Here is a 25,544-nt window from a genome sequence, read left to right as displayed (position 1 = left end):
GTGGCTGCAATTATTCACCAGTTTGTGTGTTCCACGTTTCACTATTATCATCTCTCTGTCAGTGTGTTCTCCCATGCTGAAAAAGTGGACAGAGGTTCTGACAATTTGTCAACACAAGATATATTGCAGTATCCTGTTTTAAAAAAGAGCTGCATGTAATTAAAAAATTATGCTCCACTTATGGCCCTCCTTCTCAACTCGTATTTAATGTTTTTTCATAATTGTGGTCCATAAAGTTTTGATGCTCACTGTACACTGGTGATTCTGCCACATTGGAAACAGTTTTTCAGCCCTGTATTGCACACCTTTGGTAGGGGCAAATGATAGTCCTGACACATTGTTGCCAAAAACTTCAGTTAAGTATGAGAAGTATACATAGAACATCATGCCCGTGAACTGCTTTTGTTGACTCCTATCACCTGTAGAGCATAACGTATACACTTGTTTAAGGGCCGCACTTTTTTTTGTGACCTTGAGGTGTGGCCTTTACACTGGGGTGGTCTGTTTAGTGCTATTTTTTTCATTTGTGCTTAATTGCCGTGATCCCTTTGAACGAAACAAGTCAATGCAATTGTTTTCACAACACACACATGGACGCCCACGCACATGATGCCTGTTTAGTCTTGTTGCTGCTGCTTAGACTCTGTTTGGCAGCACACTGATGGATAGTCGTCCTCCGTGCCATCTATCGCATTAGATATGCATGTAACTAAAGCTTTTCACAGCAATGAATACACCAAATGCAATGTGCGGTGTCTCCCAAGTTGGGGGTGTGGCTCTTGCATGAATGCAGCCCTTACTTGAGTGTATGTAGTACTTGCACTCTTGCAAGAGTGCTGCTGAAATTACAAAAATTATTACAGTATTCACATTGAATGCAGTTTTTAAAAGCTTCGGTGTGCCGATGTAAAAATCTGTGTAGAAACCTGTTGAAACTGACTTGCTTGGTTATAATGGTACACACCGAACAATTAATGCAGGTACCGTGCAAGGCGGCCTCCAAGGACATCTGTAGATATGCCCAAGCCTTCTGGCAGTAATGACGGCATGACTCCCAGTACTAGGTAAGCACCATTGGGCCTTTTTGTTAAGAGCAAGCTGTTGATTGCAGAGTCTTCTTGGAATGCCTGGAATTGCCATGCATAAATAATGTAGATGTCAGTGAAGAGACCACCATTAAGATGAAACTTCTGAAAAGACAGATATCAGCGGTTCATCTATGAGGAACTAAACAGGCTCACAAGCTTTTGAGGTTAGTATGGAGTTCAGCTTTGCATTAAAGCAATGTTTTGTACCGAGTTCTCTGAAGATGTAGTTGAATATTAGTTGCTCGGTTTGTGGACATTTTTTTCCCCTCCGTTACTTGACTCACTTACAACCTTGCCAACTCTAATAAAGTTTACGAATAATGTACAGCACATTGAGCAGTTTGTAACACTCGTACGTCTTTGGAGGCTTACAGAGAAAAGCTCTTGTCCTACTACATTATCAGACCCTTGTGGCTTTTAGGCATACAGTAAAACCTCGTTAATTGACTCTCATTATCTTGGAAAACTGGATAATTCAGACTCATCCTTTGGCAGGCATATGCATTACTTAATGGCATCAAACTCTCATTAATTTGGACATATTTGGTCGCACACCGGTTAATTCGGACAACCCAGAGTGCCGCAAATGTGCGGTGCAAAAGTGCAGAAGCGGCGCAAGCGGCCAATTGAAATGAAGCGGCTGAGTCCGCATTGCTGAGTCAGCTGAAAACTGTACAGGAATGACAAAGACGCCACTGCACGTGATGCCGCATCAGCCGCGCATACCTTCAGAACTGCATAGTCGCCATCCCTGATTGTATTTATAGCGACCATGGTTTCGTCCGTAGCGGTTGTGGCAAACAGTAGTTTCATTCTGACTCTGTGCACATTGGCCGTGCGCATTCAGAACTGCATGGTCGCCATGCATGATTGCGTTAATAGCGACTGCGGTTTCTCTCAGGTTAAGATGAGCAGTAGTTCTGTTTTGACTCGGCGCATTGTTGAAAACATGGCAGAAGCTGTAAAGAAAGAAGACGAATTCTACCGCGGCGCGCACGCTGGCTGGCATCAAACCTGCGGCTACGTCGCGATGGACAAACTATCGGTTGCCAACCAGCTCACTGGCAAATAAAGTAATCGGGATGTGCCTCTGGTACAGTCAAAACTGTATACGTGGATATATCGAATCTGAAGGGGATCACAAAAAAGCGAATATATAGGTAATTTGATATATAACATGCAAATTTTATGCAGAAATTTTCAAGGGGATTTTACAGCTGTTCTATATACGCAGTAATTCGTTACAGGGGAATCTCATTGATACGATCTTCACGGGAATCTGAAAATAATGCGTATCATGCAAAAATCTTTTTATCCGCCGTATTATCCAGCCAAATCGTATTATCGCGAAAAGAAAAAGAAACATTATTCGAAAAACCTATTATGCAGAATCGTATATCCAGGTTCGACTGTAGGGAAAAGTATGTCTACTCGGATGAAGACGCGGGTCTTGCGCAACGGCCAAACGAGCCGCACTACGAAGGAAGTCGCAAGACCCTCGTCGCTGCGAGCACTAATCAGTCACGAGTTGATGAGAATTGCTGCTTCTGCACTAATTTTGTGCGAAATAAAAGCAAGGGTTGCGAATTTATTCAGTAAATAAAGGTGCATGGGTGTAGCAAGCATTTATTACTTTGTTGATACCCTCGATAATTTGACATTCAGTTAATTCAACTGTTCGATTTGATCCCGTGAAATCTCAATTAACGTGGTTTTACTGCAGTGCTTTCCACATAAGTTTGTGTGCACTCTGGAGGTATTAAAGCTTTGCTCTGGCATTACTGGCATTACACGTCGAAGCGTTGAGAACAAGGCCTTGCAGCGAGGGGGGGGGGGGGGGCATGCACTGTGGCACATTTATTTCTGTTTTCCACTAGTTGATCTGTAGCAGGATTTCCGGATTTCACTGGTCCATCTGGAGTGGGTTCGCGCTTTTTACTGGTCGTTTCGGATGAACTCGCTCCGCGCCGAATCACTCTGTTGCTGAGCGTGGATTCGGGCAGAAATAGAATGAGAAGCGTATGTCACTTCTGCCCGTTCTGGAATGGCAACTGGGGTTGCCATGGAAATGTACAGAGTGGAAGTCAGTTTGTGGGACGTGTGCGCAAGAAATTCTGGTATCATCCGCCGCAGAGCACATTTGCTGGCCGTTGGCAGGTTCAGGTTGGTGAAATTCGAGCACTGGCTCCAGGATTTCGGCGGCCGCTCCAGATAGACCAATGGATAATGCCATCATACCAACTGCCAAGTGACGTGTGGGACAGCCAGGTCTGAGAAGTGTGCAACTTGGTTTTGTACAGCCGTGGTGTTGGAGTCGGCATTCGTAGGTTTTGCATGTTAGCGTAACTGGAGGGAAATATGCCACAATCAAAAGTGGTAATGGCACAGTTCAGCCACCATTTGAATGCAGAGGCACATGCAGATTTTTCTCTCGGCTAGGTGATGCCAGTTAGTTTATTAACCTAAGAATGCTGCCATGTGCTAATTCACTACTTTTGTTGAAGGGAAAAAGTTCAGAATAGTCTCAAAATTAGTATACGCATTACTCGCCAAATACTGCCCAGACCTTGACTTTGCTGAGCAGATGTAGTTTAATGTATAGAAAAAAAAAATTTTTAAATTTAGTTGAGTGTTCAACAGTTAGTTGCTGCAGAAAAATGGTTCAGTGAAAATGTATAGTGACACCCATCACAAGCAAAAATTGCAGAGATGGGACTGCGTATGTTCTCAGCGAAGCCAGTAGTCGTACTTGTAGCAATTGGTTGTTTGAAAAGGGAAGTAAGGAAATAACCGTTGACCGTAGTACAACTCTCTAGCTACATCTGCTGACACCTGAATAAAGGGGAGGGGGAGAAAAGGGACAGGGAGATAGCGTAGACTAAGACAAAGGAAACTATTTACATAAGCTACAATGTGGTGTAAATAAATGAACAAATAATTAAATAAATAAAAGTGACTATGTAAACATGAGAGAGCCATAGTTTGTTTATGCTGTCAAAGTGTTTGTAAACCTGGCCTCGCACACAGGCACTGTTGAGTTAGCCAGTGGTCAAGTAAAAAAAATTAAGAAAGCCCAGGATTCCAGCAGTAGTTTGACACCTGTCCAATTCACTTGGTAGTGCATGCATAAGACAATGTGCGTGATATTAAAAGCAGCGAGTCAACATGCGTAAAAGCTACAGAGGTTCACGATGCAGTTGCACTGTTTGTGCCAATGTAATGTCTATATTACTGCACTTCACAGCACTCTATTTTTGTTATTTCCAGTGGCTACTGCTGTTCATTGTACCGGTAGGTTTTTTGTTCTGCTCAAATTGTGATTATGAATGTTGCAACGCTTTTATGGCACCCTCTGGATATAAGAAAAAAAAAATTGTGTCTAGGAATGTCTCTCCAAACTAATCCATCCGTCAAGCTGTAACTGAAAATGTTTACTGCACATTCATTGCACATATTGATTTAACGCAGTGTACTTAAAAAAAAAAAAAAAAACGGAAATTCCATTAAATGTGCACATAAATACCCTTTTCTTTGCTAAACTCAGTTTAGTACTCAGGAAATTGATGTGATATAAAGTAATGTGGCCTAGGGGATATGACTTAGTGAGTGGGCTATAATTACAGCTGAATGCTTTTCCAATGTTTGTTTTCTTGCCAGTGAACTTTATTTAGTTGATATGTGCACCTTTCCTTAATCTGGTTTGCTTTATGTTCTGCGGTGTTTCCGGTTTTTAGTGTGCAATTAGCTTACAGTCAATTAGTAAGTCAATTTCTTCTTCTGGAAACATTCTGTTAGAAAATGTGGGTTAGAAAATATAAAAGAAAAGCTTCACTAACCCCATAAACCCCTACAAGGCAGTAGTATATAAACATCCACGAGTAAGCACATTGTAAGTTCTGTGAAAGCATGCACCAATTGTCAGTGATACTAATCATAAAATAAATAATTCACATTTACACGTCGGCATAACTATGCAAATAGCGCTTGCATTCTACAATACAAATCAAACGTGTGAAAAAAAGGCATAATTTAGTATGCAAATGCACCAGGAATAGACAGTATTAACAATTAACATTAATAAATTAATGACAGCGAAAAAGCCAACCCGCCGGGGTGGCTCAGTCAGCTAAGGCGTTGTTGCGCTGCTGAGCACGAGATCGCGGGATCGAATCCCGGCCGCAGCGGCCGCATTTCGATGGAGGCGAAATGCAAAAACGCCCATGTGCTTGCATTGTACTGCACGTTAAAGAAACCCAGGTGGTCAAAATTAATCCGGAGCCCTCCACTACGGTGTGCCTCATAATCAGGACTGGTTTTGGCACATAAAACCCCAGAAAGAAGAAGACGGCAAAAAAGCCAACAAGTGCATATTTATTGCATATGCTATATATATATGTATAGTTTTTTTTTCTCTTCAATTTCTTTAAAGCTGAATTGCTCTTAGTACAGTCATGTTTGTTTTAAATTGTCAGCAGAATATGCTGCAGGGATTGTAATTTATAACCATTTCACGAGTATATAATCTGATGCATTGTGCTCCTCTGGCGTTTCATGAATTGTGTTGACCCAGGTCACATGAAGTAGACAGCAGCTCCGATCACCGGCTGGCGTCCTGCCCACCGGTGCCGGTCAGTCTGTGCGAGTCGCCACCGCCTATGTTGGCGCCTCCTCCTTGTCGACGTGTGGATCCTGTGGCTCCACCGGTCTCGGTCGGCCTCAATCCCGAAAGCCCGGCCTTTCACCCGGATGAGCCCTGGCTTAACCCCTCTCCACCATGCCGGGTGAGACACGTTGTTGCTACAGAGCCTCAGCAGCAGAAACTGGCTGCGGTGTTAAGAGGCCGTGCTTACTGAAGCATTCTTTGCGGTGCCCGAAGGTTTAGATGCTGTGTCGTGTTTCTGTGAGGTATGCCACTGTGGCTGAAGATGGGTTGCTGGATGCGTCCTCCGTTGCCGAATTTCTCTGCTCGTCTCGCATCATTATGTGCCGCTTCATCTTGCTGACTCGCCGAAGCCTCGCCTAAATCGATTCCCAGAGTGCATGGAATCTACATAATTTTTTTATTACTGAGCAGCAGCTTGTGCCTCGCCAATGAGGCGAGAAAGCGATCGACCCAGCCACGCCAATGTTTACTCAGCATGACAGCTGACAACAGTGATGACATACCAGACACCGTGTAGGTAGGCAAAAAACGCTTCACATTAAAGTAAGCGTCAACTTGAGTGACTTCTTGAATTCCTTAGCTCAGTGACTGTGAACAGCACTTTTGAGTTCCCGATTCCTCAGTAAGGTTTAGAGTCCTCTTACAGGATTTTGAGAACAGCCCGCCCTTGATGCAACTGGAAAACATTGACCAAACCGTGATGCCATCCGTAGAATCGCAGGACCACACTGAGAGGCTTCCCCACAAGCAGTAAGCACGCAGCGTGCCTGCTGCAACAGATGCGCGCTGCACTTTTTTGTGCCTTTGTTTCATGAACTTCTTAATATTGTGGACGGCAGGTGCAGCATAACGCAAATGCCTCTGGAGTGAAGGAAGAGCGTGTGCGGCAGTGCATGTGCACTAATGTTTCCGATGCTGCATCTCGGTGAATGCTGTTGTACGGTGCATGAGCTGAGCTCAATGGGAAACCATCAGTGTTTGTCAGCACTCGGTACAGGTATCTGTTCGCTTGTGCACAGCTGCTGTGGCATTGTTGTTAGAACGCCTGGCTTGAAACTGCAACATTGCATGTTTGATCCTACCTGCTCGAATATTTTACGTGCCATGTCAGAAATAAAGCGTAACGTAACTATCTGCTTGTTTCGTAGCTCACAGCAGCTGTTCGCAGTAAAACTCTATACAGTCAAACCTCGTTAATACGTAGTCGGCTGGGAACGACATTTAGGTACGCACTAAACAATGTACGAATTAACCGCCAACTGCTACTTACCGTCCGGAAAAGAACTAAGTCACGGTGCTCTCAAACACACGCACTCAGACAGGCTTTATTTGCGGGTAGGCAGCAAAAAATCAATCTTCACTTGCCACGGGGGTGGCCTTGCCATGACGACGGCATCTTTGAACTCGATCAGACCGCGAGCCAGTTTGTCCACAAGGCCCTGCTTAGTAACTAAATTAACAAGCACGGTGTAACGCGCGCACAGGTAAACATGAACACGTCTCGCTCGATGACCGCGGAAATTCGCTCTCAAAAGGCTGGAGTGAGGAGGCGCGGCAGCAGCAGCGAGCGTACCGTGCCGTCTCTCGCTTCAACGCGAACTAGACAGTGCATATGAAGCTACCAGCACTAGTTGCAATTTGTCTGCAGATCGCTTTGAAGATGAAACCTGCGTGGGTGCGCACTTTTACCACGTCGCAGATCGCTTTCAAGCGCCGTCAAAGTAAACTCCTCCCTTTCTCGCCTCCCCCGCCGTGCCTCGCGCGCGACAGAAGCACGCTTCCGCCCCCCCCTTTCTCTCTCGCTCACGCGAGATTGAGTGGGCTGACCCTCACAAGCTTTCACTCGCACACCCTACGTAAGGCGCGTGATGACGATGTTACCGTGTTTGGAACCTCAAAGCGATCGATGTCCACGGTGATGGCAGAAATGTGCTTCGCAATGAAATGTGCTTGTGCGAGGTTCGGCGAAAGCAAATTCGCGCCCCCTACCGGCAGCTTCTCCACGTTACCAGGAGCTAATCTCGAAGGCCATGCTTTTGTGCACGGCAATCGACAACAGCTGTATGAGTAGGAAATAGGTCATGGTGGCCATGTTTTAAGTTCACTACCACTGGCGATTGTCGTCCGGGCGTCGCAACTCGAAAATCAAACGTCTGCACACATGAGATTTTGCCGATTTTGTGCCTGTGCGTGTAGAACAAGAAAGAAAAAATTGTACGCACTAACCATTTGGTGGGCGATGAGAGACTACGGCTTAAGCGGTCAGCCAATACATGGGGTTCAATAGGGGCTGGGTGGGGGAATCTTAGCAACTACGATTAAACCGAAATTACACATTAAGCGGGTACGTATTAACGAGATTTGACTGTAGCTCCTGTTGGAGCAGTAAATGTGAGGTTGGGGAACTTTGTGAGGTTGTGGCCAATTCCACTGAGCACTGCTTTATACAGCGGAGCCACAAGGTGTCCTGCGAGCGCTGCTCGCATTTGCTATGGAATCGGGAATTCAAGGTGTAATTTGCAGGAAGAATTCCTCGGTGGCTGGCCCTGTCCTCATCTTCCAATTCCCGAACTCCATTACCCCTAATAGGCCTGTGTACCATCCCTCTTCTAATAAAGCTGTATCATCATCATCGTAGCCAAGTGGCTGTGGAAGCATGCATGTTTTCTGCCGTTATCGGGAAGCGGGCGTTTGCCGGCGTGGGCAGTTTCGTTGGCCGGCCTGGGACAGCGCCGCTGCTTCCCTCTGCGCCGTAGCCACAGCGTGCAAGGTCAACACTTGACTAGAAAGTAGAGGAAGCATAAAGGAGAAAGAAGGGTTGACTGCCATTTTTCTACGTGTGGCTACGGTAGCGTGGCTGAGACATCTGCACGTACATGCCTGTTCCGGCGCAACGCAGAATCAGAGACCTTGCCATTTGAGAGAGGGTGAAATTTCCGCCGCATTTTTTTTCGTTCTTTTTTTTGTTTTGTTTGCGCGCGACATTGAGGGGTCTCTCCTAAGCTTTTACTCTATGACGGTGCCGGAGCAATGCCGGTCGGAGGCGCCGCCGCGTGATTTGGTTCGAATTAACGAGATTCGACTGTAAATTGAATGCAAATGTTCTAGTCGCATTCCTCGACTGTCGCATACGCGTGGCGACTCGGTGCACATGTTTTGCATATGTGCGGGCCTTGAAAATTGTTGCTTTGGTTATAGTGCGGTACCGCTTATAGTGCGGATATTCACGACTCCGGCGACTTACATTATAAGCGGTCTACACTGTATATATGTCCGGGCATTGAAGCATACGACCAGGATGTGTTCGCTCGTTGGCGAGATGGTTCCTCCACTTTCCGAGTGCCTTACAGCCACTCTAAAGCATTTCGTTGATCCTGCATCAAACTGCAACTATGGCAGCTGATTCCCGATGAGATGGCGTTGGTTAGGCCTAGCCAGCAGGGTTGTCACATGACATGCCATTGCAGGAAGCTTGCCCTTGATATATGTTCGTGCCCGTTGACGAAAACATGGAGACCTGGCATAAGATGATGTGCACAGGCTGCACTGACAGCAGCGCGCATGAAGCGGGGTTCGCGGGTGATAAGCCGGCAACTACCATGAGCGCATATAGCATACCTGCCAACTCTTCCGAATTTTCCGTAAAATGTACGAATTTGGACCCGTCTTATGATTTTACGAATGTCGGCTCAATTTTTACGGAAAAGTGGTTATATTCGCGAAATAGTTTTTAACATTTTTAATAAATTCACACCGTTGCTGGTGGGTAGGGGCGCCACTTACGTAGGGGCGCATAGAGATGGAGGTATGCGCCGTAATCTTTGTCTGCAGAGTAAGGAGATTTTTCAATCTGTGACGTTGCCTTCGTCATCGGATTGTTGGACTACCTGACGACGGCTGGAAGTCACTGGTTGTCGTTACTCTCAACATAGAGGCCACCTGTACGTAAGTGGCGCCCCCAGAGACGACGGCGATTTCGGGTCGATGCGGCAGGCACAGTTTCGGTATGGGAGGCTGTGGCTAGTCGTCTTGCCTGTCACCTTCGCTAGGCTTTTTTCGCGAGTACAGTAAAAGCTCGTTAATTCGGACACGTCCTTTGGTCCCGGCAGGCGTTTGCATTATTTAATGCAATGAAACTATCGTTAATTCGGACGTATTTGGCCGCACATCGGTTAATTCGGACAACTCTCGGTGCTCGGCGAGCGCGGAGCGCCGCAAATGTGCGACGCAAACGAGCTATAACTAATGGCGAATTCCATTGGGAGAACAGGAGCACTCAAAAGCACGCTGAAAGTGCTCGTTCCAGAGGCGACGTGTTTCAGTGGTCGAACAGGAGTGTGAGCGCCGTCATCCAGTGGTAGAACAAGAGCAGTTTCGCTGCGCCGAGAGCAGCCGGGAGCAGTCCGGACTGCTCTCGCCTGAAAAGCGGAGTACGGAGGAAGTCACGTGACTTAAACCGTCATATCCTCCTCATTTCTTTTTATTTTGCTTCAGCCGGCGCGCGCGGCGGCAGCCAAGTGTAGTTGGTGTTTTGGTACCGCTGTTTTTGACGTCGGTGATACGAGCGAGCTTCGCAGCGATTTAGCGACAGATCCTGGCATTTCTAGTCCGCCTTGCTTCTCGTTGGATGCGCGGGGGACAGCGGCAGCAAAGCGTTGTCGCCTTGCTGAAGTGCTTGAGACGCTCGACGGTGACAGCAGCGAAAGCTGCTGGAGCTCAACTTCAGATTCAAGTTGCAGTTTCAGATGATCTTCGCAGGCGGACACTTTGTGGGATGCGTCGGCGCTGCACAAAAGTATGTAGTACGTGGCCGCAAACGGTGACATGGTTATGCCCGACAGATTACAAGACGATCACGCGTGTTTTGCCGCTCTCCTGAAGAGAATGGGACGTCGATTGCTTTAGTCACATGGTGCATTTCTCCTCACACGCCCCCCTCCCACCTGCTCTCCGAATGCACGCCGTATTCCAGTGGCGGGTCGAGTGTGCCTGCTCTCACTGCGCTGTCGCCCGCCTCCGCACTGCGCGGCGCCCTGCTCCTGTTCTCCCAATGGAATTCGCCATAAGTGTACTCTACCATAACGGCATTAGCGTCCACCGAAACGAAGCGACGGAGTTCAAATCGTACGGGAATGACAGCAACGCCAGAACGCTTCGTGCCTATTTGAGCCTTTAAAACTTTTATTCTTGCGTTTGCTGGCGCGCATAGCACCGCGTTGGCCGCGTGCCTTCAAAACTGCGTAGTCGCCATCCGTGATCGCGTTGATAGCGGCCGCGGTTTCATCCGCAGCGGTTGCGGCAAAAAGTAGTTTCGTTTTCACTCAGGGTTGTGCTGTCAGGGAATGGAATACGAACTCCTTGATAAGATAAAAAAAATTTTTTTGAGCCGTTCCACGCCGCCGCGCGTTGTTTTCCATCCTCCGCATCGCCAGCCTCACGCGCTTCTGTCCCGTTGCCCTTCCGCCCCTCCGAACACGAATGGTCCGCGCCCATAGCTCTAAGCCACGCCACCCTCCGAAATATGAATGGACAGCGCCAAAACAACGTTAGCGCCCACCGAAACGAAGCGACGGAGTACTGGAATGACAACAACGCCGGAAGGCTTCGTGCCTATTTGTTCCTATTCGTGCCTAGCTTGCGTTTACCGCCGCACATAGCACCGCATTGGCCGCGTGTCTTCATGACTGCGTAGTTACCATCCATGATCGTCTTGATAGCGGCCGCGATTCCGTCCGCTGCGGTTGTGGCAAACAGTAGTTTCGTTTTGACTCGGTACGCACGTCGGCCGCGTGCCTTCATAACTTGGTAGTCGCCATGCATGATCGCGTCGATATCGACAGCGGTTTCGTCCGCAGTTGCAGCAAACGGTAGTTTCTGTTTGACTATGCGTGCGTCGGTCGCGCGCCTTCAGAACCGCAAGGTCGCCGTGCATGATCACGTTGACAGCGGTTGCGGTAAGCAATAGTTTCGTTTTTACTCAGTGCAAAGCTGTCGAGGATGGAGAGAGATTGCGGTTGTGAAGAGGAAGAGGCGCACCGTCTATATCGCGATGGGCGGCGACCCAGCGACATTGGCGAAAAAATAAACGGGATGTGCGCGCGCTAGTGAAAAGCGCGTCTCAGATGAAGACGTGCGCCGCTGGCCGCAATGTGAAGGAAGTCGCGAAACCTTCGCCGCTGCGAGCTCTAATCAGTCGCGAGATGACGAGAATTGCAGCTTCCGCATTGCGTTTATGCAAAATAGAAACAGAATTTGCTGATTCATACTGAAAATAAGAGCGTGTTGACGTAGTAAGCATTTGTTTATTGTTTTCTTGATACCCTCGATAATTCGACATTCGGTTAATTGGGACATTTGTTTCGGTCCCGTGAAATCCGAATTAACGAACTTTTACTGTATGACCTGTTTTGTGGGCCTCGCTTTTTTTGTGCGACGTGCTGCTGCATCGGGCGCAGTGCGACTCCGGCACTCCGGTGTTTTGTAGCCGTAGAGGCTGCGAAGCGTGATGGCGTGCTCGAAGCCTCGTCAGTACTAGACTCTATCAGTACTTCCAAGTGTGTTTGAAGTCGTACTCCTCGGCAGAATTCCCGTGCATGCCCCCCCCCCCCCCCCGGTCGCGAGTTTACGAATTTGACAGTCTTGAGGTTGGCAGGTATGCATATAGCAAAATTTTGTCTTTCAAGTACTGGTAGGATAGTGAGAACTCGTGTGTGGACAATGTTTCGAACTAACCAATTTGTGGAACACAGCATACCTGTCAAGTCTCCTGGATTACCCGGGAGACTCCCGGATTTGGACCATTTCTTCTGGTTGTACGGTTGACAGGAAAATCTCCCTGACAATCGCCTCACAAAGCGTCTAGCGCTTTGTCAAGCCACATTGGCAAAAAAAAATCCAGCCCAATCTAATCCAGTTAAAGGTTCATCGTGCAAAATTAAGAAAGTCGCAGGGAAACCCTCACATGCACTATTTCGTTAACCCCAGAGCCGCTCCTTACGCTGACGAGGTTGTTGGGTGCCTGCACTAGTGGTCCTAGTCTCATTAAGCTAGCCAGCGAATGCCGCCTTCCGCAACTAGCAACACTAGACTCTCCATCGTTCTCCTCGGCGTCAGCCGCTCTGGCGCATTGTATAGGCCTACGGTCAGTCATGGCTTTTAAAGCAAGGAGTGCGAGTGCAAAAAGTATCTTCAGGTATTTTTAATGTAGTGCTCAGCCGAAGTGACGCTGGGTATTTTGTTGATACCAAAGAGCAATGCAGATTGAGAACGGCAATTTAACATTGTGAAAAATACGAGGACACAGTGCTGCTCATCCACGTGTCGCTCGTTCAAGTCGCTGGGAAACATCAACCTTGCGGCTCCTCATCCTCCTCCGCATCGCCGTTGTCCCTCTCCCCTTGGCTGATGCGCCTTGTTGAGAAGCGCACTCGCTGCCTCGCTTGTCTGCGAGATGTTCCGGCAACCGCATTATAACCGGTATTTCATCTCGCGCGGCTGCACTATAAGCAGTATGCGTGTACATTAGTTTTACTGTGCGATAACTGGAAGCCAGGAAAGACAGCAGTATATCCGGTCTTGCGCTGTACAGTAGAACTTCGTTCATACGTTTTGGAAAAAAATGCGAGAGAAAACGTACTAACCGCGAAAAAAGACTGCGACGGGAAATTGAAACGAAATCCAGCTAGTGGGCGACGCCAGCGCGAAACCTGACGCTCACATTGTGCTGCCCGCAGTGGGGAATGACACTAAAAGTGTGCAGTATGCTTCTGACGGCACTGCGCCCCACGCGCTGTAAAACAAATAGGTGAAAATGCTTATCGCAATAGGGTTGTCGGTGATAGCTGTGAATGCGGTGTGCGACGACCCTGCAGGAGATTTGCTGGTACTGAAATAAGAAGCCAAATTTGCGGCGGCATTTTCACGCGACACAGGCAGTATTGCGGTGAAGCTGCTGCTGTGGGCGACTACTGTTCTCGATCGCGCGTGCCTCGCGCATTTTCTTTACATGGGATCGAACGACTGGAAAACGATCGCATTTTGGCGATGTACTGAACGTTGGCGATGAAAGATTGTGTGTTCCGGGAACATAATGAACCGGTAAAAAATAACCGTTACTCAATTGTGTAATTTTTTGTGTTCTCTATTGCGAACGTTAGCGCCGGGAAATTGTACGTAACGGGATCGTATCAACAATATTCTACTGTATAAGTGGTTGTTAAAGTGATCTGAGCTCTATAACGAAATGAAGTTAGGGGTATGCGAGTACTGAATAGTAGACTTCAAATCAAGTGTCGAATCAAATCAAATATCAAAATTTTTAGCACAATTTAATGCTTACAATTTTTGGGCAATAAAATATGGTGCTGCACAAGCCCGGGAGTCTCCTAACATTGCATAATGAGAATATAGCGAGCTATCAGTAACTTCTAATGTCATTAATTCTTCTAATTAATTAGTTCTATTGTTATTAGATTCGAATGACATTTGGTGCAATGAACGCCATTCGACCCGTCGCAGGAAAATGTCATTCGGTCATGATATCCGTAGCGATCATTCCAAAAATATTGGCAAGAAAAGTAGAATAAGGTATGTGAGTGTCTGAAAAGTGAATCTACTTATTTTAAAATATGGGGAGTTGCTTCACTGAAATAACACACATACAATACTACTATTTCAGCATGTCTGGCCACAATAATCCAAGACAAGGCTTAGCCAGCTGAGTAGTCATAAGCCGATAAATTGAACACAAATAATATGATTGACATGTCAGCACTGAACGACGGCGCTCAGTTGCAGCAGGTGAAGTGATTAGTTGTTGTGTACCTTGTTTCGTATGTGCACACAGGCGCCCGTTTGTTTACAGTATGACTGACTAGTAAAGCGAAGGAGGCCAGAAGCCACTGAGGCGGAGAGTAAACATTTTCTGACAGCCTGCCATGCATCTTTTCTCTAGTTAAAATGACAGATGTCTTAAAACACGCAAAATAATTACCTTTTTACATGTATGCTTCTCAAATTACGAACACTCAATGTCATATTTTACCTTGTCTAGGTAGAGAGTATACATTCGTTTCAGGTGCGTAGCTGAATTAGTTTCTCGAACACATTCGATTGCATTCTAATGGCATTAAATATCGCTGTGTAGCAGCTCGGTAATGTCATTCGATGCTAATGACATTCAATTCGAATGACATTAAAATGTCCGGTGCGACAGGGGTATTAGGTACATAGAAATGAAGATAATACAGTTGCATGTACTCTTAATAAGGGAACACCAAATTAGTATGCTAGCACTGATTACTGCTCAGTTCTAGTATATGAAGGTCTGGAAAAGGCTTTTTATCAGTAGAATTTCTATTGAATATAATCAAGTGCTTTTTTCCTTTGAAACTAATGAAATAGTGACGTTCTGTTGTGCTTAACACCAATGAAGTTCTCAGTTTAATAGTCGACCTGTGTTTTGGGCAATCTTTTATTCATTGCATAGGAAGTTTTGCTTTCCAGTTTTTCTCCAAAGTACAGAAGGGCTGTCCCAACTTTGCGGCAGGTAGTTTATTGAAGGCCAGTCTGCGCGACAGACGAAAGGACCGTGCATCACGTGACTCACCGCACTGTGCGTAGCCCGCACTGACAGAAGAGAGCAGGCGCGTCTGCGCCGTTTCGTTGTCAGGTTCTACGTGATTTGCCACCTGTCAAAGATTCTGAAATCTGGAGGGTCACTGCTAATTCGAGCAAGGTACCCCCGGTAATGGCACCCCTACGAGGCCCCCCCCAAACCCCGCAATTCTGTGAATTGCGGCGTTCGGGCACTGTGTGTGCAATCCCCACATTGGGCCGACATCAGGGAGTGCTTGCGTTGACAAAGTCCGTCACTATATGTCAGCCGGGGCTGCCTGTCTGTGGCGCACCCGCACTCCTATTGTGCCCGAAACAAAGTGAAACGCTCACTTGGACGGCATCGAGCATGAGGGGTTCCACAGTGCACACGACATGGCACTGCACGAGTCTCTACACCGAATACAGTGGAATCTCGATGATACGATCACGGCTAATACGAATTTCCGGATAATACAAATTTTTCTGTAGTCCCGGCCGAGCCCCATTACTTTGCAACGTGCTAGAGAACTGTTACGAATCGATTTTCGACCCGTGTCGGCTGATACGAATAAACACGGGCCACCGACGGCCGCGAAAGAGAACAGCGCGCAGTCACGCGCTTTCTCCCTTTCTCTTTTGGTACGGAGGCGCGGACGTGGCGGCCAGACAGCGCGGAGCCCGCAACTGGGCATGAAGAGTTTGAAGCGGTGGCGCTTTTGTTGCTTTTCCTTTTGTGCTTTTCCCCACGCACGCGTGGGGAAGCGCGGCCCCGTCTATCGCTTCAATGGAAACTGAGCAGCGTAAGCACCGCGCATACAAAGGTCAGAGCCGTGTGGAGATCGCTTTCAAGATACGGTGCGAGCGATAACACCGACAGCCGGCACAGGCGCAAAGTACACTCGGCCACAAAATATTGTGGGGGGCACGAGCGCGGGGGGTTGAAGCGGTCCTCCTCTCCTAGCGGCGCATCCCTAGTGGCGAGACCGACGCTTGCGCGCATGCGCGTCCTTCCGTGACTGCAAGCGTGCATGTTTCCGCGCTTGTTCCTTGCGCGCCGACGATATCCCAGTGTCGCCGCGAGGTGCCCCTCTTGCGATTGGCACTGTGGCGGCTTCAACGTGCAAAACTTAGCTGATGTAACGGAAATAGGTTTATTTTAATCTTGCCTGTCGCTTTCTATAGAGCGCCTTTTCTGCCACGCTCTTCTGTGGGAGAACGCCCCGTTCGTAAAAAGAAAAAGAATGAAGATTGGCCACGAAAAGGCGCAGCGCAGAAACAAGAACTGCGGTGTTGCGTTCGCGACCGGGAGATCCGCGCTTGTGACGCGACAAAAAGCGGGCACAGCTACGTACGCCAGCTCACTGTTCACATAGTTATGAAGCCGCCACCTCGCGACTACACTCAGATATCGCCGGCACTTAGAGCAAGCGCGGGAACATGCACGCTTGCAGTCACGGAGGGACGCGCATGCGCGCAAGCGTTGGTCTCGACACCAGGGCTGCGTCGCTAGGAGAGGAGGACCGCTTCGCCACGCAGTCGCCCCCCCCCCCCCCCCCCACGATATTTTGTGGCCGAGTGTACAAGAACGCATTTGTTGGCAGATTAGAAGCCCCCCCCCCCCCCCCTCTCTCTCTCCCTCCCGCGCTGCCTTCCCGCTTTGCTCCTTTCGCGTGGGAGATTGCGTCGCCAGTTAGCCTTGCGCCCGGTTGCAAGATACCACTTACAGCGTGCAAGATACTGTGCAGCGTGCATTTGGTGCCGCAGCACAGTGTCGCCCCCCTTCCCTTCCATACCCCCACGGCCTTGCGCGCGACGGAAGTCGCGTTTGCTCTCGGCTGTGCGTTTGCTCTCGGCTGTGCGTTTGCTCTCGGCTGTGCGTTTGCTCTCGGCTGTGCGTTTGCTCTCGGCTGTGTGTTCACTCTCGGCTGTGCGTTCGTTCTCCGTCAAGGCGCGCGCCCCCCGCGCGCTTTCACTCGCACATACGGCGCGCGGCGACGATTTTATCGCCCTTGGACTCATGCTGCACGTCTCCGCATCGCCCTCGTTGATCTCCTCTCCCATCGTTGGACGCACCTCGTTGAGAAGCCTGCTCGCTACCGCCCTTGTCGGCGAGGTTTTCCCACGGAAGCCGGATTATAACCGGTATTTCGTCTCATGCGGCTGCACTCTAAGCGGTATGCGTATACATGGAGTTCTATTGGAGGGTAAATGGGAGTCAGAAAAGGCCGCGTTGTAGCCAGTTCTGCACTATAAACGGTAACATTATAAGTGGTCGGCACTGTAAATGCTCTTTACGTGTGTGTGCCTGAGTGAGTTCACCTTAATTTAGCTAGGTTTAATTGTGTTTCGATGATACGAATTTCGGCTAATACGAATATTTTTCGTAACCCCATGAGATTCGTATCATCGAGATTCCACTGTACATATCAAATATTAAAAAAATCGAATTGTAGATATTTGATGCACGAATCGAATTATTCGAACGTTCACCATTCGATATGGTGATTTTAGAGTGTTTGCACGCCCCTTTGTGATGCTTGTAAAGCAGCATTTTCTTTGACTTCTCATACTCGGGAGACAATCTCTTCATTATTATTCACTGTATGCTTGTAACAAGTGTGCTAAACGTTAGACTTGGAAGTATCGTGTCTAAGCATTAAAAGGGAATATCTCTGTGACCTGCATTTTTGCTGGAAACGTTGTCCTGCTCATCAACACTGGAGATGACTTACAACAAATGATTGAGAACCTGAACTGGCAATATCTAAGTTTATTTTTCAACATTAGGATAAAATATTGAATAGTGTGGCGTGCAAATGAGTTCGTGGTAGGGGGTCAATCTCTTGAAGCGCAGTGAAGGATGCATGCTTATTTAGGCCAGGAAGTTGCAGGGGGGACCGAGGTTCCATCTGAAGTTGGTAATTACAGATATGGAAGCGAACTTGATGAACAGTGAATGATCGAGGGAAGCATAAGCCTCAAAGGTGTTTTAAAAACAAGGGCACTTTCTGAAGTCCCCGTGTTGAAACGTTGACTCCACCCCGAGTGTTTGCTCATTCACCCATTGTTGATAAATTCGAGTCCCCCTTTCTTCCCGTGGCTTGCTTGGACAAAAAGAACTTGCATTATCTGTGTTGGCTGAGTGCACATGTGATCGGGACTCTGGTGTTTGCTTCCACCCGTAGGTGATGCTACATCACAGCTTGGCACTTTCACAATTAGTAAGTACAATTTTCACCTGCACTCAATGCAGCATTGGATCTCGTATTCTTGGTTTTGTTGCAGTTCGAATGTCTCATTCAGCCAAAGCAAAGCCAACCTAAGCTACAAATTAAAATGAATTGTATCTATGTGAAGGTTTTCAGGTGAAGTTATGTGGAGTGCTTCTCTTTATTTCACCTAGCCTGTGTCGTTGCCTTCTCAAGGTATTTGACGCAGAAATAAAAGCTGTCAGCTTTTTTTGTTGTACGTACAAGTTTTGTGAAATATTCAATTCATTCGTGAGAGCCTGAAACTCTTGCTTGACATGCTGTGGTGGCTCTGTGACTATTGGATTCTGCTGTTGAACACATTGTGGGTTTCGTTTCAGGCTATGACAGTCACGTTCTGATGAGGGTGGAATGTAAAAATTAATGTTTTAAGCTTTGGGTACGCCTTAAAGAACCCCAGGTGGTCAAAGTTTGTCCAGAGGCCTCTGCTACACACAGTCTCTTATAGAACCCATGTTGCTTTGTGACATGTCGCTAATGTCAGTCATTCTTTCTAAATTAATGACTGACTGCTTGTAGGAATTAAACTAAGGGAAGCTGTTTTACCTGTAAATAAAAATTTTTATAAAGTTGGTTTTGATATGAAAAAATATGAATTCAATTTTAATTCGTCATGATATGTGTTGAGGGGTGGGCTGACCACATGTGCGAAATATTTACATATTAGTTTGCTTAATAAAAAGTGGGTGCAGGTGACATTTATTTATTTATTACAATTTTTTGAAGCCTTAAGTTTTCTGACCTTAGTTGAGATGCATGTTTTGTGCATACAATGTGTCATTTCTTAGTTCTCTGACAAACTTGGTTTCATCTGTATCGTATTTATGGGAAATTGTACTTGCAAAGAATGTACAGCATCATCAATGTAATGATTTTCCTGAGGTGCATAATAAGTGGCACATTACTTGAGCATGAAGAAATACATGCTTGTCATTTCCATATGAAGTCAACAGATAATGAAGCCAAGGAAAGCAGAAGTGATTTGTAGTTTTAATTAAGTGTAGTAATGATACATGGTATGTTTAAGCAATACGTCAAGTAGTACGGGACGCCATCTGTCGAAGGGATGTTCCACGTCCACCGCCATGGCCATGAGTGGCGCTTGCTAACACTCCCCGGGTTATATCTTGCACACATTCATAAATACCCAAGAATGTGGGTGGGGGAACAGCCACCACCGTAGCACAATTGGTAGTGCTACGTGTTGTAATGCGGAGGTCGTCGTTTCGGCTCCCACTTGCATTGAGTTGTATTTTCTGTCCACTTGCGTTTCCCTTTTTGCTAATCAAATATACATTTTAGACAACAAATAATGTTCCCTATGCATTCCTTGGCTTCATCATTATCTGTTGGCTTCATATGGTTCTGACTAACAATATGTGGCCCTGTGGTTCCCCTTCTCGTTCAATGCTTGTCATTTGTCACGTCTGAAGATACTGGGGCAGTTTTTAGTTAGCCTTGGTGATGACTGATCCTGGTGTCACCATGCTCTTTAGAAACGTTTTGCATTGCTATAAAATTCTGTGAGGGAATTGTGAATTCCTTTTTGCAGTTTGTGGGACTTGCGCATGTTTTTCATTCCATTGATTGCATTGAGATGGCTGAGTATTATTCTCTAAAACGAGTGTGTGTATATATTGTCAGAGGTACTGTTAGCTACATGGATATCGGTCTTGTACCACTCTTATTTATTTATTTGTTTTGTATTTATTAGAGTAACTACTTTTTGTCCCGAGGGCAGGAGTGTTTTTCTGTGTACGTAATAGTAAGCAGCTGTTTTCAAATAGCAAATTAAGCTGCATTCTCAGAATAAGAGTTTGTGGTGTCGAATAAGAGCTCGTGGTGTCATGTGTGTTTCTTTCGTGCGTCCTCATTTTTTTTGCACAGTTTTATGAACGTCTAAAAACAAGGTATAAGATGTACACATGAGATCGAGTCTGTACAACGATGAAAATTTCGCTATAAGAAATTTTGAATGCCTACTGTCTCCGAAGCAATAGTGCTTCGGAGACAGTAGGCATTCTTTGTTTGTGTGCAAGCGAGAAGACCATATCCAAATGAGAAAAAACAACAACAAAAGAAAAACACATTAATCTGAATGCAAACCTGCTTGCAATGGGCTACTACGCTTGCGTGCTTGTACATGCAGGTTTTGCCTTGAGCAAAACCTGCATCGATGTGGATCGATGCAGGTTTATCGATGTGGATGTGTGTACACCCAAATCATTCCTTGCATTGGTGGGCTAAATTGATTCTTTCATGTCCGGTCTAAATTAGGTAGAGTAAGGGTAGGAATTTTTTCCTTTAATGCTGCATTGAATTCAGGGCACTGTTTTGAGTTTGACTAATACATTGGATCTAAAGTACCCTCGTGCTTGTGTCATATTATCTTACTGTCTTTCTTGTTCCCCCTTCATTTGCAGGAGGATGATGATGACTGGGGCTCCAGCCATGGGTCCTGCGACAGCTCTACCTCGAGCCATCATCCAACTCGACCGTGAGTGCATAGTCTCACTGGCTGCAGGGGGCATCTCACGGGTGTAGCAGATTGGCAACTCTGTTTTCTCGGAGCTTCGCCATTGCTTTCCTCTCTCTGCAGTGCAAATAAGCTTTAAAAGTGCGGTCAGTTACCCTGACTATGATTTTTTAAGTGTGCCCAGAAAAAACGCAACATGCTGGTGAGGTAGTTCTCTCGTGGGAATGGCATCTCCCCCCTGTGGTGTGGATCAAAGGTTATGCTTCAAGCTGGTGCGGAATCTTCTGGAAATGGTCCGAACACGGTGCAGCCATGTAGAGGTTCCGAAAGCGGGCAGCGCGTTCCCCGTCGTTACATTAAACACAATTTCCCGCAAAAGTTACTAGCGCCAACTTGTGTGCTGCAATTGTTCAGCTGCCATGGGAACAGTGGGTAGTACATCTTCGTGCTTGTGGCTTCAGATGTTGTTGTGGCATTATTATATGCACTTTGGCTTTTCTAAATTTCCAAGCACTCGAAACATCGCAAGGCAATAAGTCTCTGTGACATGCATAATCATAGCGAATGGTTGCACTTATAACGCAATATTTTGTTGGAAATGATCAACTCGCAAAATTGTTTGAAGCCAGACGGACGAAATTTCCACCAATCCATCTCACCGTTGCCATGCTGGCCACTATACTTGTAGATCCCCTAGGCACCAGTGTTTCCATCTTGTAATTTTTGTAGGAAACTCTGTGGTCTGAAAGACGTCAGTGGAAGTTGCACAAGATGCATGGTAACAGTGATTTTACATGTTTCGGGCTGTGCCATGAAAGTCCTTTTTCAAGCATGGAAATTTAGTTTCAGGTGCTGGTTCCCGAGAAAGTCATCAAAAAAGTTATCCTCAACTTCCTGAATATCTTTTGTGTAGTTAAATTATTTTCACAATCGCGTCTTAGTGCGGATTTACGTGGACCACGCCATGCCGAGATTGTTTTTTTTTGTATGTGTGTGTTGAATGAGGCACTCTTGTCGGTTCATGTCACGTCATGTCGTGCAAGTCTGGCATTTTTGGTGTTTGTTGGGCCTCTTGAGGAGATTGTGAGTGAAACTGTTTTCAAAGCTAGCACTGTCATTTGCTCCTGTGTTTATGGTGGATGCAGTTGCCCATCTGAGGAGGATCCCCTGGTGCCCTTTGACCCTCCCTTGGTCTCCAAGTATGGACCCATCTCCCGCTGTGCGCGAACCCTTGTAAGAGGTCCTGCCCCCATCCAGGTAAGACTGCATTCCCTAATTTGAGAATTCTCTGCTGTTTTGGTGCGCTTATTTGGTAGTGTCTATTGTATATCTGCCAACTCTCCCGAATTTCTCATAATTTACGAAATTGGGCTTGTTCTACTGTTTTACAAATCTTTATCGAGTTTTACGAAAAATAAATTCTGGTCCCAAAATGATTTTGCTCGTTGGTTTTCGACTAACTTTGGTTGTTGACTTGTGCGAGTATCAGTTTTTTTGTTTGTCGAAGCGACTAGTAATTAGTGTCAAATAACTTCGAAATGAATAGTCCGAATAATTGTGGGATTTGCTTTATATAAAGCCTTGCCACAAGTGCCAGATGTTGACAAATCTAAAACAAGTTGGTTCTTTACTTGCAAAAAAAGGAAACTGGTTCATCTCTGGAGTCAATTTATTTTCAATGTGCCGTTTTGAGATATTTTAATGTAAAGTTGAAAGTACGTTTTTACAACTACAGCAGCCTGAAAAATTTGTTTACGCGCTACTGCTCACTGTTGTGCTTCAGTCCACTTGAAAAGTTTGTTGTGGTTGAAGCCGCCGGAGCATTTCGCATTCGCTCGCTGTGCGTTGTCGCAGTGCTGTAAAGTGTGACCTTGACTGTGCAACGCCGACAGTTTATGCTGTGTTGCGCAAATTCAGCTTCTGTAAGCACATATAGACGAACTTGGTAGGCATGCTCCCCGCTTCTATTGGCCTCAGTCTAGCCCGCATGCATAATCTGGTGCCCAATCACTGATGGGCGGCAAACTTCCCGCATCTGTTTGCTGTCCACCTGCTTGCTTGGCTGTTCGGCCTTAAGCAGAGCTGTTCTGCCAGGTGTTGGCCACCAAAATTATGGCTTAGTGCGGCATCGACGCAAATCTATTTTCCGAGGCCGTGTGGCGCTTGGGAAGCCGCACGGCTGCTGCGAATAACATGTTTGAATAATATGTTCGAATAATTGAGCAGGTGCAGAAATCGGTAGGTAGCTGTAAATGAATTCGTTTTTGCCTTGTCTTGGCTATGAACTATGCTATGCGATGTGCTCACAAAAATCGAAGCAGCCAATTATTTTTTAAAATTTACCATAACTTTGCACGCATAACACACACTAAAATTGAAAAAAATTTTGCAGTAAAATTGGGATGCGGGTTATATGCGAATTTTGACTTGAGGTGTGGATTCACGGCAGTATGACCTGTGCTGCCACCATCTGCGATGCTGAAGAGGTGGGAAAGAGCCGCTAGTCGAAGATACGACGTGGCTGATTTGTGCATCAATTGTAGAATGTTTTTACAAAGATTTGGGTGTAACATAAGTTATTTCCGCAGCTTTATACGTGTGCATTTTTTTTTCGGGGTTGTTGTAATTGGGGGTGCGGCTGATATGTGGAAAAATGCATATATTCATTCTGTTTTAAATACTTAAAAAACGTGTAATGCTGAAATTCAAGCCGAAGCAAATATCAAGTAGCATATTCTGTCGCATATTCGAAAATATCAAATATTCGCAGAAGCCTACTTCGCAGCCTTTTCATCAGGGCATCAGAGGGGTACCTGCCTTGAGCAAGTTTATTCAGAAAGTTTATGAACCAGGCTAAATCTGGAACAGCAAGGTCGCTGAAGAAGTTGCTGAGTGTTTCTTGTCACTTTGTGCCGTTCCAAGTTGGCTGCTGCTTGTGTGCTGCGTCTGAAGGTAAATCATTAACATTGTTACGTGCGGAGACGCACAGAGAAAAGAGACTATTGACGATGTACAGTTAAACCTCGATAAAACGAAGTCGGTAAAATTGTCAATTTGCTTCGTTATATCGAAATTTCGTTGTATTGAAATTTGACCTTTTTAGGCAAATAAGTGCAGTCGCCGATCGATTTTTCTTACACAGAAAAGAACTGCAGAATTTTCCGAATTGTCGGGCAATCGAAAAAAGCAAATTTGAATGAGAAAACAATTCATTTTGATAAATTTGGGAGTCGGCGACGAATGATACGGTTGCATGCCATGTCGACAATATCTTGACACCGGCGGTACGAATTAAGCAAAGCCAGCCACACTTTCGCGTGCACTTCGCCCCCGCGGCCAATAGCGTCGCCTGCACTGGGACGACGCTATCATGAAAAGTGCCGGCAGTAGGAAGCGAATGCTTAGTCTGCTCCAACTAGTCACCGAAACTCGAGACTATAAACCTCCAATACTAAATGAGGGGAAAGATAGCTTACATGATGCCATGCCGTCTCAGCACGCCCACTCTTTGCAGACGCTACAGACTACCTCTAAAGGAGGGTGCACAGCTGCGTATGCGCTCAGCCACGCTTACAGCCATGCGCCGCCACGGCCAAGATGCTTGCCAACTTAACTCCCCACTTCACCCGCGCGCGTGCTTGATTGCGTTACGACGAGCTTGCTCCCCTACCCCTCTTTCCCTTTGCTCATGTGGGAAGGCGGCACTCGTGAAGCCACCATCTTTCTTGTATCACCCTCGCACGCTTTCACTCGAACCTAAAGCAAACAGTGCGCGGGGCACGATAGGATCTTATCGCACTTGGACTTTATATGGAACATGATGCAGCTCCACTTCAGCGGTCGCTCTTGTCGCACTGAACTCGATTTGAGAGGTGCGTCTATAAACAGCCGCTTGTAATTCAATCATTTGACCATCTGTATCCGTGGAAGTTTCCATTTATGGTCTCGGCATTTGTGGCGGCAGTGAAATTTGGTTATACAGTCGAATCTCGATAATTCGAACTCGAAGGGGCCAAAAAATTGGTTCGAATTCAAAGAAGTTCGAATTAGAGAAGGACTTATTTTTGAAGTATTTGTGCACCACAGCACGACGTACGAACGGTGCGAATCGTGAAATATCGCGGTGCGCAAGCACATAGCGAACGAGGGCCATGAAACTGCCCACGTCGGCCAATGCTCGCTTCCTGATAACGACAGAAAACGAAACTTCAGGGAGCGGGCGGTGCCGGCATGGCGATGGGGGCGCACGGGGACTGTCGAAGGTGAGGTAGGAGGGCGGCAGGGAAGCGGATTTGGCCTTGGCAACCCCGTTTCTTCGGTGGCAGTGGCTTCGGTGGCTCCCCTCGCACTCCCTCTCAACTCCCTCGTAGCTCCCTCACCTTCGACTGTCTCCGTGCGCGCCCACCGCCGTGGCAGCGGCGCCGCTCCCGCCGGCCCGGCACCAGCTTAGC

At 46.8% G+C, this 25,544-nt stretch overlaps 1 protein-coding gene across 9 annotated transcripts in view; it reads left to right on the top strand.

Annotated features, from left to right (window-relative positions):
• LOC119437437 (roquin-1-like) overlaps positions 1-25,544 on the top strand; it is an 83,134-nt gene that overhangs the window by 42,790 nt on the left and 14,800 nt on the right. For 6 of the 9 annotated variants that reach the window (XM_049660544.1, XM_049660541.1, XM_049660542.1 and 3 more), the window contains 6 exons: positions 981-1,064; positions 4,356-4,379; positions 5,659-5,869; positions 18,534-18,569; positions 21,041-21,114; positions 22,239-22,350. In XM_049660544.1, coding sequence (XP_049516501.1) covers positions 981-1,064; positions 4,356-4,379; positions 5,659-5,869; positions 18,534-18,569; positions 21,041-21,114; positions 22,239-22,350 — 541 coding nt within the window. The remainder of the gene's footprint in view (positions 1-980; positions 1,065-4,355; positions 4,380-5,658; positions 5,870-18,533; positions 18,570-21,040; positions 21,115-22,238; positions 22,351-25,544) is intronic. The other 3 variants (XM_049660543.1, XM_049660538.1, XM_049660539.1) reach the window with 2 other exon arrangements.

Source organism: Dermacentor silvarum, chromosome 1 (assembly GCF_013339745.2).
Source record: "Dermacentor silvarum isolate Dsil-2018 chromosome 1, BIME_Dsil_1.4, whole genome shotgun sequence".
Classification (NCBI taxonomy): Eukaryota; Metazoa; Arthropoda; class Arachnida; order Ixodida; family Ixodidae; genus Dermacentor; species Dermacentor silvarum.
The sequence above is the reverse complement of the archived record's forward strand: the minus strand, read 5'-3'. Positions and strand labels throughout refer to the sequence as shown.